A 14,055-nucleotide genomic window follows, 5' to 3' on the forward strand; every position below is an offset into this window, starting at 1 on the left:
AAAGACCTTCCTGCTTGTATCTCGCTTTCTGAACCGCGTCGATTTTCTATCGACTCTGGCCAGTGCAGTTTCATTTACTGCATCAGAGAAATTTAAAGATCATTTAATTTGTATATCAGTACCCATATTTCTTGGTGGAAATTGTTCGCGCTGAGCGACCACCTTCGCCATGCCCGTTGTTAAAGGAGGAGTCTGGTAAGTCTATCTGCCCTTTCGATTCTGAGAATCTCGGCATGGCTGATGGGTGATTAGGACCAATATTGAGGATGAAGTTCTCCGGGCGGCTGTACGTCTCGCGTTCTACTTCATTTGGAGGACGCCCGATAGAGTTTGTGAGCTGACACGTCTTTCTTTCATCTAGGTATCCAAGTACGGCCTGAACCAATGGGCGCGAGTCTCTTCGCTCCTTGCGAGGAAGACCCCTAAACAATGCAAAGCACGATGGGTAGAGTGGTTGGATCCTGGTATTCGCAAGGTCGAATGGTCGAGGGAAGAAGACGAGAAGCTGCTGCATCTGGCGAAGTTGATGCCAACACAATGGCGGACAATCGCCCCTATTGTCGGACGGACAGCAACACAATGCCTTGAACGCTATCAGAAACTGCTAGATGAAGCCGAGGCCAGGGAAAACGATGAGCTGGGCTTGGGAGGTCCCTCTGGCGGCGAGGCGGCTGCGCCTAGTGCGGACGATGTGAGACGGTTAAGGTATGAGGTAGCACTGATTGCAAAGACGTTCGCTTTGCTGATATTTTGAAGACCCGGCGAATTAGATCCCGATCCGGAATCAAAACCTGCCCGTCCCGACACGATTGATCTCGATGAAGACGAGAAGGAAATGCTAAGTGAAGCTCGAGCTCGTTTGGCGAACACCCAAGGAAAGAAGGCGAAGCGCAAGGCCAGAGAACGGCAACTCGAAGAGTCCCGAAGACTCGCTGTCCTGCAAAAACGTCGTGAGCTCAAAAATGCTGGCATCAATATCAAGGTTGTTACCCGCAAGAAGGGTGAGATGGACTACAACGCGGACATCCCATTTGAGAAGCCAGCAGCACCTGGATTTTACGATACCATGGAAGAGGAAGCTCGAAATGAAAGACAGCGAGAAATGTTCGATCCTCGAAAACAACAGCTTGCGAACAAGCGAAAAGGAGATCAGGAAGAAGACGCGGATAGGAAGAAGAGAAAGAACGACAAGAATGGCAGTTCCGCTTTCGCTGCTGCCGCACGGGCTGGCCAAATGCAGAAAATTCGCGAGGCTGAGCAGAGCAGTAAGAGACGAGCGCTTGTCCTGCCGACTCCTCAAGTGAGCGAAAGCGAAATGGAGGACATTATCAAAATGGGCATGGCCGGAGACAGGGCCAGTAAGATGTCTGGAGACGAAGAAACAACTCGAGGTTTGATCGGTAACTACACCTCTATCGTCGGCGGGACGCCGATTAGGACGCCAAGAGCGCCGCCAGAGGAGGATCATATCGCCAATGAGATCCGAAATATCAGAGCGCTGACTGAAACGCAATCATCTTTGTTGGGAGGTGAGAATACGCCTCTACACGAAGGAGGTTCTTCTACTGGTTTTGATGGCATCGCCCCTCGGCGACAACAGATCGTTACGCCGAATCCAATGGCGACTCCTTTCCGACAAGCCAATGGTTTGGGGGCAACTCCATTGCACGGTGGGATCGGTCCAGGGGCAACCCCACTCAGAACTCCTAGAGATCAGTTCGCGCTCAATCAGATGGAAGGCGGACAGTTGATTGGTACCACACCGAGAGATATCAGACTGCACCAGAAAGCCGTCAGTCAAGGTATTCGTAGCAAGTTGGCGTCGCTCCCGAGGCCTAAGGAAACCGAATGGGAACTTGAGGAACTTCCCTCGGAGTCTGCAGAGCCAACTGCTGCGGCGGAGATTTCTGAAGAGGATGCTGCGGAGCGTGATCGGGAAGAGAGGGAGGCACGGGAGAGAGCTGCGCAAGCTGAGTTGAAACGCCAGACGCAAGTCTATCAGCGGGGACTGCCACGTCCGAGTGTCCTCGATGTAGATGCTCTGATGGCGCGTGCCTCACACGTTACCGATCCCATCAATGGCATGATCGCTAAGGAAGCTGCTCTATTGATTGCCAACGACGCTCAAAAATTCCGCCTTCCCAATGGCAAGGTTGAAGGCAAGGCACGGAAACTGGAGCGACTTGACGATGAACTCATCGAAGCAGCGCGTGCTGCCATTATAGCGGAAGTTTCTTCGTCTGATCAGCAACAGGAATGGCTGCAAGGTTTTGATGATCATTGGTCGTCAACGCATTCCAGCACCCTCCCAGGGCTCGCCAACTACGGTGACGACGATGAAGAGGAGGATATGTACCGACAAGAACAGCGAATGATTGACGCTTTTGAGAATGTGCAGGCTTCTCTGCTAGCTACCGCAGAGCGAGGAAATAAGCTTGAGAAGAAGCTAGCGCTGCACTACGGTGGCTATCAAAACCGCGCAAAGACCCTTCGAACCAAGATTGTCGAGGCCAGCTCTGCTCTAGATAACTCGAAGGATGAGTTGAATGCTTTCCAGACCCTGCAAATTTCCGAAGAATCGGCTATCTCGCGAAGGCTCGAGAAGCTCCGCGACGACGTTGCCTTCGTTCTGAAGAGAGAGCGGGAAGCTCAACAAACGTACAGGATTAGAAAGGAGGAGCTGGATGAACTTGTTGCTGGGACAGAGGCAGTTGTCAATGGGTGGCACTGAAGGCCTAGGGAGTGATGATACCTAGGATGTAAACTAGTTCACTATTCTGATTCTCTTACTATTAGACAAGTCTATACTTCATTGTAGTAAGAAGTATATGTGGATCCTCTCCCTTCATATATGCCCAGTATCATATCCAAATTCAGGCAAAAATCCTGAATCCTACTCAGTGGTGAACAAGTTGTGCACTGTAGTCACTCCCTCAATTTGTGAGGTTGCCAAAAGCGGACAGCGAAAAGACCGGTTCCATGGCGGTCTCCCGGGCTGCTTCACAGAACTAAACCTCCATCAACTCCTGCGAAAGAATCAGATATTTCATCGTGCACGTCGTCAAAACCAGGTTTCCTGTCATAGATACATCTCCAAACTATTGAGATTTGGGTTTGAATCACCATGGGAGTTCGGGATTCTCATGGGGAGGCCACTGGGACACCTGACCCTGTCGAGAAGGGCTTTGCCACCCTCACCACCATCCGGTAAGTTGACATCTTGCTGTTGGATACTCGAGAAAAATTTTTATTAGAGTCTCCTATATGGCTTTTATCGGTCGCATAGACTAATCATGGCGGTAGGATCGGTGTTAAGGCGATGGTACAAAAGGTCAGTTGTTCCTCCATTGCTTCCAGCATCGTTTGATATTTTATCACGTGACATCATGAACGGGAGTGAATGTGGTTGCTGATGTTTGCTTTGCTATAGGATGGCGAGCTAAGAAAAGCAGAAATACTGTCGATCAGGCAGCGTAAAGATGGTCCTAGCTTCTAGTGCGTTTTTGGCTGTTCTGATCCATCGGGGTTCCTCATGCTGATGATATATACAGTGTTCACTATGTCGATTTCAACAAACGTCTAGATGGTAAGTACCCGTCTGTCGTTGTGCTTTGAAGAGTGGGCGATCTAACGCATGCAATTAGAATGGATTGACGCTTCTCGACTGGACCTATCTCACGAAGTTGAGTGGCCTCAGCCGGAGAAACCAGAGAAGAAGAAGACCGGTGCTGGTAACAAAGCGCCGAGCAAAAATGCGCAGAAGCGTGCGAGAGCCGATAGTCGTGATGTCTCTGCAACTCCAGATCTTCTCACAGGCAAGAATGTGAATGTTGGCAAGGCGCAACGTCCGTCCAAGGCAGGTGGCAAAGAGAACCGTGACGGAACTCCTCTCAATATGCCCATCGTCACTGCAGAGGCCATCTCAACGGACGGAACCCCTAAGGCGGAGTCTGATGATGTCGAAATGCTTGATGTCAGCTTCACGGACGGCAAAAGCATCAAAGAAGAGGAGAGAGCAATGGGACTCATGTCGCGCGAAGAAGAGATCGAACGACTGCGAACGAGCGGTAGTATGACACAGAACCCAACGGAAATCCATCGTGTTCGTAATTTGAATCGTCTTCAAATGGGCAAATACGACATTGAGCCCTGGTACTTTTCGCCTTATCCCGCTTCCTTCTCCGACGTTGATATCATCTATATCGACGAGTTCTGTCTGAGCTATTTCGACGACAAACGTGCCTTTGAGCGCCACCGTACCAAGTGCACGCTTGTCCATCCTCCCGGCAACGAGATATACCGCGATGACTACATCTCTTTTTTCGAAGTTGATGGCCGCCGTCAGCGGACCTGGTGCCGTAACCTTTGTCTGCTGAGCAAACTCTTCCTTGATCACAAAACCTTATACTACGATGTCGACCCTTTCCTCTTCTACTGTATGTGCACGAGGGACGAGACGGGCTGCCATCTTGTGGGCTACTTCTCGAAGGAGAAGGATTCCGCTGAGGGCTACAATTTGGCGTGTATCTTGACACTACCTCAGTACCAACGGCGTGGGTTCGGTCGGCTACTTATCTCATTCAGCTATGAGCTCAGCAAGCGCGAGGGAAAGCTCGGCTCTCCTGAAAAGCCGCTCAGTGACCTTGGTCTACTGGGCTACCGTCAATACTGGCGAGAAACGCTCGTCGAAATACTCATGGAGCCTGGACGAGAAACAGTCAGTGAGAATGAGCTCGCTCTATTAACTTCGATGACTGAGAAAGACGTCCATGAGACCCTGGTCGTCCTGAACATGCTGCGGTACTATGTATGCGCCCCCACCCCGTCCCACTTGAAGCTTGATATACCGTTAAAACAGTTAGCTGACTACTTATTAGAAAGGAAACTGGGTCATCGTTCTCACCGACTACGTGGTTGAACAGCACAAGAAGCGTCTTGAAAAAGAGAAACTCAAGGGAGCTCGCAAGATCGACCCAGCACGCCTTCAGTGGAAACCTCCCGTGTTCACCGCTTCAAGCCGGACATGGAACTGGTGATGATCCTGTTTGTCTCACTAAATCTTTCCTTTTTACTGTATCTTTTCAGCAACGGTGTTTGGGTCTAACTATGGGTGACATTGGGCTGGAGTTCGGGTCCCATGGAGAAAAAGGTGTTCACTTCAAGCGATTTGTGTATTATCTCTTCCAACAGGTTAAATCATGGGAGTATGTCTGAATACCACATTCTGTCGATATTTGCAAAGCACCTAGAGTATGACGATTTTTGATTCTGTCCTCTGCCATCCTGGTTCGGTTAGTCAACAGACGTAGATATACTTGATCTGTGGCTTCTGAGTAAACCTACATAACATTAAGAGCTACGCTAAGTTTCAGTAAGTCCAGAGAGACGGACATATACTGAACTGTTAAATTAGTATTCGTTTACCTCTCTACGAGTCCTGGAAATGCTGCTGACCGAATCAAGGGATCAGATGCGTCATATTGGTGACGGTAAGTGACGAAAAGAAACTGCAAAGACCGAAGTCCAGAAGGATCCAGGGAGTAGTAAGACACTTCTCTCTTTTGATGCAGGCCATCGGGCAGTTTGGACGAGCTGATGGCCGGGGGTTTGTTTGAGATATTTCAGCACCAAAAAGCGACCTTTCTATTTGGGTAATATCCGGCTTAGCCACAAGCGGATTACTACAGGACAGGCCATTATGCCACATTGATCGTCTTCCCTGAGCACAATGAGTGAAGGGTAAGCTGATCACTGAGCAACCCTGAGTGCTCAGTGAGGATATACTAAAAGTGAGTCGTTTTGGATTACGTGCATTATGGTGACTAAGATTCTTCGTAAATGGACGATTCAAGTGGCGTCAGAAGTGAGCATTTTCAGCGCCCGATTTACCGTCACCTAGCGTTGTGGTGTAAGTTGAGCATCAGCTACGAGCCTAACTTGAATATAGCACTGGTTGTGTGTTTGTTTCATCTTGCAATATTGATTCCGGCACTGAAAATAATATGTGGAGCTGTCTTGTGCCTTTTCTGAAGTACCAGGAAGACTTCGAAGGATAAGTGATAGAACAGCTGCATGGAGAATGATACATATTAAGTAGCACGAAGATCGACTGATCGATTGAGAATCGAGGTTGAAGTGATGCCGGTGTATGAGGAAGAGAATGTTATGTGTGATTGTTTGTCTCTCAAAATGAGACTGTTACTTCGAATCGAGTACTGATGAGGGAGAAGATGAGGATAATGTACGATGCAAAGGACACTGAGAAGAGTACTAGAAGTTCAAGGCAAACGCAGACCCGTTCGATATCCCACATGCGTTGCTCACCAGATACCGAAGAAACCGCTCAATGAATATCCGAAACCCGAGAATTGCCACGGCAGAGCTAACAGACGTAATTCGAAGAATAGAGGCGCATTCCTCTACATGAATAAGCTGGACCAGCTTAGTGGGATGCGCTAATTGTGCGCGGTGCCCACGCTGAATTCCGCGGTTGATGCCGGGGCGAAGAGCCGCTGCCGCCGTTCTGCTGGGCAGTAGTTGTCTTCTTGGTATTAGAGTTTCCAGGACCTTCCCGAGATTTTGTATTCTTTCGTGGTTTGAAAGTCGAGGGCCCGCGCTGTCGAGGATTATGACTTCCTGCTTTCTTTGGGAGAGTCACGGTTTTCGCGGCGATAGCGCCGGGGAAGCGGATGGACACCCGAAAATTGCCAGATGAATCCCTGTCACCGAAGCCCAAAATATAAGGCTCGATGCTGTGAATTTGCATCGGCTTGAGACTCTTGAACCGTAACCGGGATTGCGATGGTGCTGGAGCGGCATGCCAAGCTGCTGGAGGTGCAGCATTGGGAACTCGAACGACAGGTAAAGAACCTGCTTCGCGATCCTCGAAGATCTCCTCAGTCTCTTCGACTTGCTTGGCGCTGGCTATTCCGTCGCCAACTTGAGTCATATTCTCAGCAAGATGGGGGAGAGATACAGATACTGCTGCAATATGAAGCTGAACATCGAGAGGTTCTTTCGATGCTGACGTGACTGCCAAAGCATTTTTCTTCTCATGTACGGTCTTCTTGCCGAAAAGACAGTTGATCTTCTCCTGCCAGGAGGTTGCAGTCGAGACGGGTTGAGCTTGAGCTGGGACGCGAGGAGGAGCGGCAACCATAGAAGCAAATGTAGGAGGTGGTGGCGGTGCAACGATTTTTGGGGGAAGTTTGACAATGGGCTTAGGCGCGGGAAGGTGGACCAAAGGTCGGGTAGAATCACTCATATATACTGGATGACTCGACAGTTCCTCTGGTGGTGGCGGAGAGGGGCTTCGGAAATGCTCATCTTCCTCAAAGGCTGGCCGTTTATATTGCTCCGTGGCCTGAGGGAAGAATCGAGAACTGCGAACTGGCACACTGCTCAGTGGACGAGCATGAGTATCAGCGAAGGGTAGAGTCGCGACAGGATGATCGAAACCAGGCAGATGGTTAGAGATCGAACTTGAAGTGTCGGTTGGTCTATGGATACCGACAACCTGCCTCTGTCCACTCTGGTCGCCAGTGCGGACCTGTCGCCATGTTTCATTGAATGTGACATGCAAAGGCTGGCTATCCCGCATTGTGTTCATCTCGTTCAGGAGCTTCTCATTCTCTTCCGCTTCACGTTTAGCAGCAACCGCGTGGAAATTGTTCCAAGCGGTAGTACCGGTAACACGCGGTTCCTGTTGCCAATGAGACTGGTGTACATTTGGAGGCCCGATTGGCCCTGGTCGGACAACCGGGGTCATAGAGTCGTACTGCGCATGTCGAACATCGGTAGAAGGCAAAGGAGAGATTGACGTAGACTCTGGTTGGGGTCGAGAGGGTGCAGAAAACGGTTGTGGGCCAGAAGAGATTGGAGGTTGGTCGAGGCCGAGAGGACCACGAAGGGATATGTCTCTCGAAGGGAAGCCCCCGAGGGCTTGATCAAATATGCCATTACCCAGGGTCTTATCGTTACTGAGAGGCTTCCAGGGATTGGCAATAGAAGAAGAGGCGGTTCCGAGTTTAGTATTCGAAGACCAAGGGGAATATGAGCTCGAAGTACTAAGATTACTCTTCCATTGGGAACTCGGCTCTTCAATTGTTGATTCGGGCAATTTCTCAGGAAGACGGGACTGCCGGAAATCGCTAGGCTCCTGAGTTCCTGTGGTAGCCTCCAGTTTAGGATCGCGAGCTGGCGAAGCAGGACGTCGAGCATTGACCGTGGGAGCCGACCGTTCAGCAGCTCGTTCTTTTTCATTCGCGGCGACGAGCTTTTTGACTGCGTCGGGATGATGGACTTTCATCATCCCGTATTGCTTCGGTTCGCCAGTTGGCTCCGGTACCGGGGGTTTAGGAGGGGATTGTGCTGCTTGCGTGACGGTCAGGGACGCCTTGGCTTCAGCTTTATCACCTTCCAGAGACTCCTTGTTTTTGGATTTTGGTTTCTCGGGCGGTGGACCCAGTGCCTCCAGCTTCTGTCGAATCCTTTCACGTTTTGCAGCTTCCTCCTTCTCTTCTTGCTCTAACCTGCGCTGCCGAGCTTCAAGTCGCTTTTCCTTCATGATACGTTCCTGCATCGCGACGGGATCTTCCTGCGGCGCTTGCGCTGTAGCATCCTGAGCTTCTGGAGCCGGAGGCACTGATGACTGAGACGCAGCTCGAGGTGCGTTCGCGACACTGTCCGGCGGCCCCGCAGCTGCACGTGGAGGCCATGTTGGACCTGGTGGATGGCGGGCCGAGGAAGCCTCATGCATAGATGCGTCCTTCGGATGCACCGACTCTTTGCTCTGAAGGGACGGGTCTACGATTCCATTGACCTGCGAGCCTCTTCTTGCTTCAAACGTTCTCTGCGGCCCATCAGGGCGGCCGATCGACATCCGACGTCCAAAGCTCCCACTTCCTCCGCTGACGTTGGATGAAGTTCGCCGACGCGTCCAATGCCCGGCATCTTGGCCACTTGACCGATGAGTTTGGAATGCTGGAGATGGCTCCGCAGGTCCTGCCTGCTCACCTGGTGTCGGCCGCTGTAAAAGAGAAGAAGGGCGGAAGCCTTGCTGCTCAGCTCGCCACGGTGCTTTCCTCTCTGGTACAGGCTCATAGCGACCCGATCTAGAGTTGTACAATTCACGAGTTGTTCCAGAGTGCGTGTCCTTCCACGATCGATTGAAGTCATCCGCCGCAATCTCCTTTGGGTGGACAATTCCGGTAGGCGGTTCGCTAACTTGGTGTTCTCTGACAGGAACACGGCCGGGAGGTTGAACCTGAACAGGCGGCATCACTGGGGATACCTTTTCAACAGGCGGCAGTGGGGCCCAAGGTGATTTAGATGGAGGAGCTGGACTTGTGGACGACAACGATGCCTTGTCGTTTGGCCCTTTCGACAAGATGGTTGCGCTCTTCGCCTGCCTTTCCGCATTTGCGCCAAGCCTGAGAACGGTAGGATTGGGTCCGATAGTCGTTGTAGGCTTCGTGACGATTCTGGTCACCTCTGTAATGGCAGGGGCTTGCTCTGGAGCAGGAGAATCGACCTTCGCTTCGTTCGCCGTCTTGGTGTCTTGGCCGGGAGCGTGTACTGCCTCCGCATGAGTAGTAAGGCTCGTCTTGGTGCCATCAGTCCATTCGATCGTCTCAGGAGCCCAGTCGTCTTCGTCGTCATCGATATCGGCCCATTTCGCCTCGGTCCCACCACCATCTTCTTGGATGCGAGAGGTCATATGAATTCCGTATTGCTGCTTGAGTTCCTCATCTGTCAAGTGCTTTGGTGGCGTAGGTTGCACGGCTGTAAAACTCGGACGTTAGAGAGGGGTTGTTCTCCCAAGAAAGGGCAAGCAGTGCCTTACGTCTATTTTTGTTCCAGACCTGATTTGGATCAGGTCCACCCGCACCAGCCTTGCCTGCTCCTGTTCCCGACTTTGAGAGCGAGTCACGGAGGCTGCTGGTCGTCTTGGCCACCAAGCGCGGACGAGAGCTCTGCAATGGACCGCCCAACGGTGTAGTCAAAGACGAGGGGGCTACGTCACGTTAGTAGACAAATTACTCCAACGAAGTTGCGCTTGTCTGTACCTTTATCAGACGGCTTAGCCGTAGCAAGCGCTCCCGGGGCTTTGGGCACGGAAAACTTGGCGAAAGAAACGGGTTTGAAAGTTGTCGGCTTCTTCGAGCCCACACGCTTACCGTCTGTTCGACTGGCATCTGACTCCGAGCCACCCTGGGAAGCCGTGTCTTCTCCGGCATCCGACACCGAGGCTACCCCGTTCATTTCGAGTGCTCGCGTGGCAACTGGCCCGGGCCCCTGCTTTGAGATATCCTTTTCCTATAACCCGTTCAGTAGCGCATTCACTTTCATATTCGTTCGTGTAGAGACTCACTGTCGATGGTCGTTCAGAATCGTTTTCTGTCTCATTCTTCGCAAGTGATGAGTCAGAAGCATTGGGCTCTAGTTGGCTTTGGGGATCGTTCGTTTCCGTCGTGGTCTGTGTTGTTGAGGTGGTATGTTGAGTCTCCCCCACGTCCCCTTCAGCAGAGATCTTGTCTTTGGTGCTCGCAGGAACGTCGGAAGGCGAAGGCTCGCCGCCCGACAGGGTCTGATTTACCACATCGTGGCTGCTCTGCTCTGCCATAACAATTCCCGAGTCTGTGAGATCCGCAGGTTGCGACATCTGTTAGACACTGGTCTTGTAACTGTGAATGCTGGGATAGTCGCCGCAGAAGCCATATAACTCATGAGAAGGCACAGAGGAAACGTTAGGAGAAATACCTATTACGAGGTATCAAGAATCGCCACGTTTAGACTGATAGCTGAATTGTTTGAGCTTGGGGGAAAAGCTCCAAACGACGAGACGAAGTGCGCGGTGGGAGGTGCTCAAATCCAAGGGCTGGAAATAAAGCCCGAAAGAAACGGGCAGGCGAAATAGATGCGATATAATACTAAACGCCACTGCCCAAGAAATCCCAAATGGGAGGTCGCAATAAGAGTTGTCTTTCTCAGGTTTGATGACCGGGTGATGGCTGCAGTCATGGGTGACGGCTCATGTTGGAGGAGAGGTGGCTGTTTTGGGTTAGCGTGGGCCGAAAATGAAGTAAAGAGTCAAAATCTTGTGGCTGGAGCCGGAAGGATGAGATGTGTCACAGGCAAGCGGATTATTCACTGTCGCTAAGGTAAAAATGAAAATGATCTTGGATATTTGGACTTTCGGTCCTTAAAATTTCACATAAAAATCACTGGAGAAACAAAGGGTGGTGTTGGGATCGGCGACACTCCAAATTCTACATCTACACCTCATCTACTACGCGACTGACCAATACACAGCGACGGTCGCTGTGTACATATTCAACGGGAATTAGAAGAGAAAAAGCCGGCATCAAGGCCAGAGCAACTAGGTTGGAGGTATGCCTCTTCTACATTGCTTCGATCTAGGTTCGCTGGTATATACACAGATCCTCCGCAAGCCACACATAAGTGAAGCGTTTAGTGGGGGTGGTTCTTGTGGTGGCCTGTAACCGTTAGCAACGCGAAGAATATTCATGGTCGAAAAGAAAACGTACGAAGGTGGAAGTAGTACTCCATGCTGTAGCCGATGAGAAGGATACCACCAATGGCGTGGGCAAGAGCTGGAGCGATTAAGATCAGTAATTGCCGTGTACAAACTCAAGTCGTCTGGAACTACTCACGGGCAGCAGAAGGGTTCTTGCCGAAGTAACGAGCCTGGTAGCGCCCAATGAGGCCAGTGGGCTTAACATCGGGAGCGGAACCGCGAGGGAGTCTGGCGTAGAAGTTCACAACGCGCTCCATGCGAGCGGCATCCTTAGCGGCACCGATGGCCTTTGTAAAATGTCAGTCATTGCATGATAAGGAGAGCCGGTGTTTGTTTGCGATCGATGCTCAATGTCGTGGTGAAAAGCCTTTACTGGAGAAGGAGGGTACTGAAGGACGTAAAGAGCGTCGAGCAGACGCCATAAGGTGACTCACATTGGGAGAAGCGATCTAGAAAGCAATCAGCATGTCTTCACTGGAGCCGAACAAACGCAATCTCTGGGTATTTGCTATTCTTCCTTACCTTGGGGGGGATCAAAGTCGAGAGACCTCGGCGGGCGATGTAGCTCATCTTGTCTGATTTTAAATCTGCGTTAATATTCCGCTAACGCTTCTGAATGATAATGGGAATATGGACACCATGTAGCACTTCTACTTACCTAAGTACAGGCGAGTGAACCGTACAATCGATAAAGACGAAGTAGTGAGGATGTGCCTCTGAGATCGCGGGTTGTCGGATGAGCGGTTCCTAACGTAGGGAGCCTCAAGAGGCGCTAAACCGAATTTGGTTCTGCCGTAACCACCAGAACCTCGCCGCATACCTCACTCACGATATTGCTCTCCCGCTGTCGCCCGCTCACCTGAATCCAAGTTAGACAAGTCCGCGGCCATGTCCCTCTTCAGAGCAGGTGGCTCTGCCTGCCTTCGGGCGAGCAGAATTGCTGTTCCCATCAATGCACGTTTCAGCTCCACGCAAAACCGTTCTGGGGACCCCGGTGTCAAGACCACCCCAGCAGACGCACCTTCCACACCCGTTTCAGACAGCTCCCTGGTTCGTAAGGAGACGCCATCTGAAGCAATGGCTCGTCACCAGCCCGATTATGATGCCACAATTGACCATGCCACCTCGTAAGGGAACCCTGGCCGATATCCGAGAAGTCCACTGATGGCAATCCAGACAATACTCCCCTGTGCCCAAGCGTGTCATGGACGGTAGCGAGCCTGGCGACACTGTGGCTGCCGCTGTTCTCTCCGGAGCTCCTACAGACCTTCAAGCTCGAACTGTTAGGTACAGATTTAGATTTTCCTCCGTCACCCGCCGCTTTCTGACCACATACTACTAGGATTTACAAGCCTTCGAAGCCTGCAACGCAGTCCGGTACCTGGCACGGCCATCACTGGAGAATGGACTGGGATATTCTGCAGAGAGGTCACCGCTGGGAGAACCCTCTGATGGGTTGGCAGTCTTCCGGCGATTTTATGCAGGGTACTCACCTGAACTTCAAGTCCAAGGAAGATGCCATCTTGTTCGCGCAGAAGCAGGGATACGAGTACTTCGTTCAGGAACCCAATGAGCGCCGCTTCGTTCCTAAGGCTTATGCAAACAACTTCGTTCACGAACCAAAGAAGCTTAAGCACATCAGAACCAAGTGATTGTGTTATTCGAGTGTACTATGTATATAACTGCAAGCTTCTGGTCTTTGAAAGGTTGATTCCATAGGTTAAATGGATTTTAGTGCGTTTTCAGATGTCGTTCACGGAACACGGCGTATTGCTAGAAGACACTGCATTTATGGATATGATATTCTGCTGACAACTTGGCGAATCATGCTCAGTGCCTTTTCTTTCTAATTCGAAGTTAAACTTGCCGGAATTTCCGATCTGAGTCTCCTACGGGGACTCGTGTGACGAATTAACAATCTTAATCCTTTTGAGCAACAGCCCTCTGACTGAGGAGATCTTGGGCGACCTTCAAGCAGCTTTACTTAAGCCTGGCCTGTATGATGGTCCGGATGAGCTGTTCTGTGCGTGCCAAGTCCGCGTGGAGAACTACGTGTATTGTATGGCCATAGCATCCTTGACATCATAATAATTATGACGGTCCAGATGGCTATGTATTCTAATGAAAAATCTATAAGGGAGTGTGGCTAAACACTCAAAAGTAGTCCAACATGGAACCGCTGTAAGCCAATATCGGTAGCATATACTCCGTAGAGAGGTATGCCTATGAGACAGATGGTCCAAGGCTCAAAGCGGAGTTGGAAGGAACGTACACTCAGCCACTCCTATCCTAAATCGAATGCGTCATATCGCCTTGGGCTCTGAACAAATGATGAATAGTGAAGTGTTTGAGTCGCAATCATACGACTATAACAGGCATCGGGTTCGAAGAATAGATGGATGGCCCTGTTAAGGATAGCGAGTTAGGCTAGTCGCTGCGGCCACCCCCGCCACCCCACCTAAAATTTATTATCTCATTGAGATAAGATCTGAAAATTTAGATGTTCATGCTCTCTG

General features: G+C 50.9%; 5 protein-coding genes across 5 annotated transcripts; 3 read left to right on the top strand and 2 right to left on the bottom strand.

The window, feature by feature from the left end:
- Positions 1-169: 169 nt before the first annotated feature.
- Positions 170-2,731, top strand: cef1 (putative cell division control protein (Cdc5); the record flags this gene model as incomplete). Its single annotated transcript, XM_033561156.2, has 4 exons — positions 170-195; positions 253-286; positions 362-705; positions 757-2,731. 4 exons carry the CDS (start codon positions 170-172, stop codon positions 2,729-2,731), a joined length of 2,379 nt encoding a protein of 792 aa, XP_033417047.2.
- A 393-nt stretch (positions 2,732-3,124) lies between these two features.
- On the top strand, positions 3,125-5,036 carry ALT_4334 (NuA4 histone acetyltransferase complex catalytic subunit ESA1; the record flags this gene model as incomplete). Its single annotated transcript, XM_033561157.2, has 6 exons — positions 3,125-3,207; positions 3,304-3,331; positions 3,431-3,495; positions 3,552-3,586; positions 3,645-4,807; positions 4,878-5,036. The coding sequence occupies 6 exons, from the start codon at positions 3,125-3,127 to the stop codon at positions 5,034-5,036; spliced, it is 1,533 nt and encodes a 510-aa protein (XP_033417048.2).
- A 1,406-nt stretch (positions 5,037-6,442) lies between these two features.
- ALT_4335 (uncharacterized protein) lies at positions 6,443-10,663 on the bottom strand (the record flags this gene model as incomplete). Its single annotated transcript, XM_033561158.2, has 4 exons — positions 6,443-9,783; positions 9,845-10,015; positions 10,068-10,317; positions 10,373-10,663. The coding sequence occupies 4 exons, from the start codon at positions 10,661-10,663 to the stop codon at positions 6,443-6,445; spliced, it is 4,053 nt and encodes a 1,350-aa protein (XP_033417049.2).
- Positions 10,664-11,472: 809 nt separating this feature from the next.
- Positions 11,473-12,109, bottom strand: ALT_4336 (F1F0 ATP synthase subunit f; the record flags this gene model as incomplete). The annotated part of the gene is made up of 5 exons (XM_033561159.2): positions 11,473-11,498; positions 11,550-11,615; positions 11,676-11,826; positions 11,974-11,988; positions 12,062-12,109. 5 exons carry the CDS (start codon positions 12,107-12,109, stop codon positions 11,473-11,475), a joined length of 306 nt encoding a protein of 101 aa, XP_033417050.2.
- Positions 12,110-12,427: 318 nt separating this feature from the next.
- Positions 12,428-13,191, top strand: ALT_4337 (ETC complex I subunit; the record flags this gene model as incomplete). Its single annotated transcript, XM_033561160.2, has 3 exons — positions 12,428-12,666; positions 12,716-12,826; positions 12,882-13,191. 3 exons carry the CDS (start codon positions 12,428-12,430, stop codon positions 13,189-13,191), a joined length of 660 nt encoding a protein of 219 aa, XP_033417051.1.
- Positions 13,192-14,055: the final 864 nt, after the last annotated feature.

Source organism: Aspergillus lentulus (assembly GCF_001445615.1).
Source record: "Aspergillus lentulus DNA, contig: Alt08, strain: IFM 54703, whole genome shotgun sequence".
NCBI classification, from domain to species: Eukaryota; Fungi; Ascomycota; class Eurotiomycetes; order Eurotiales; family Aspergillaceae; genus Aspergillus; species Aspergillus lentulus.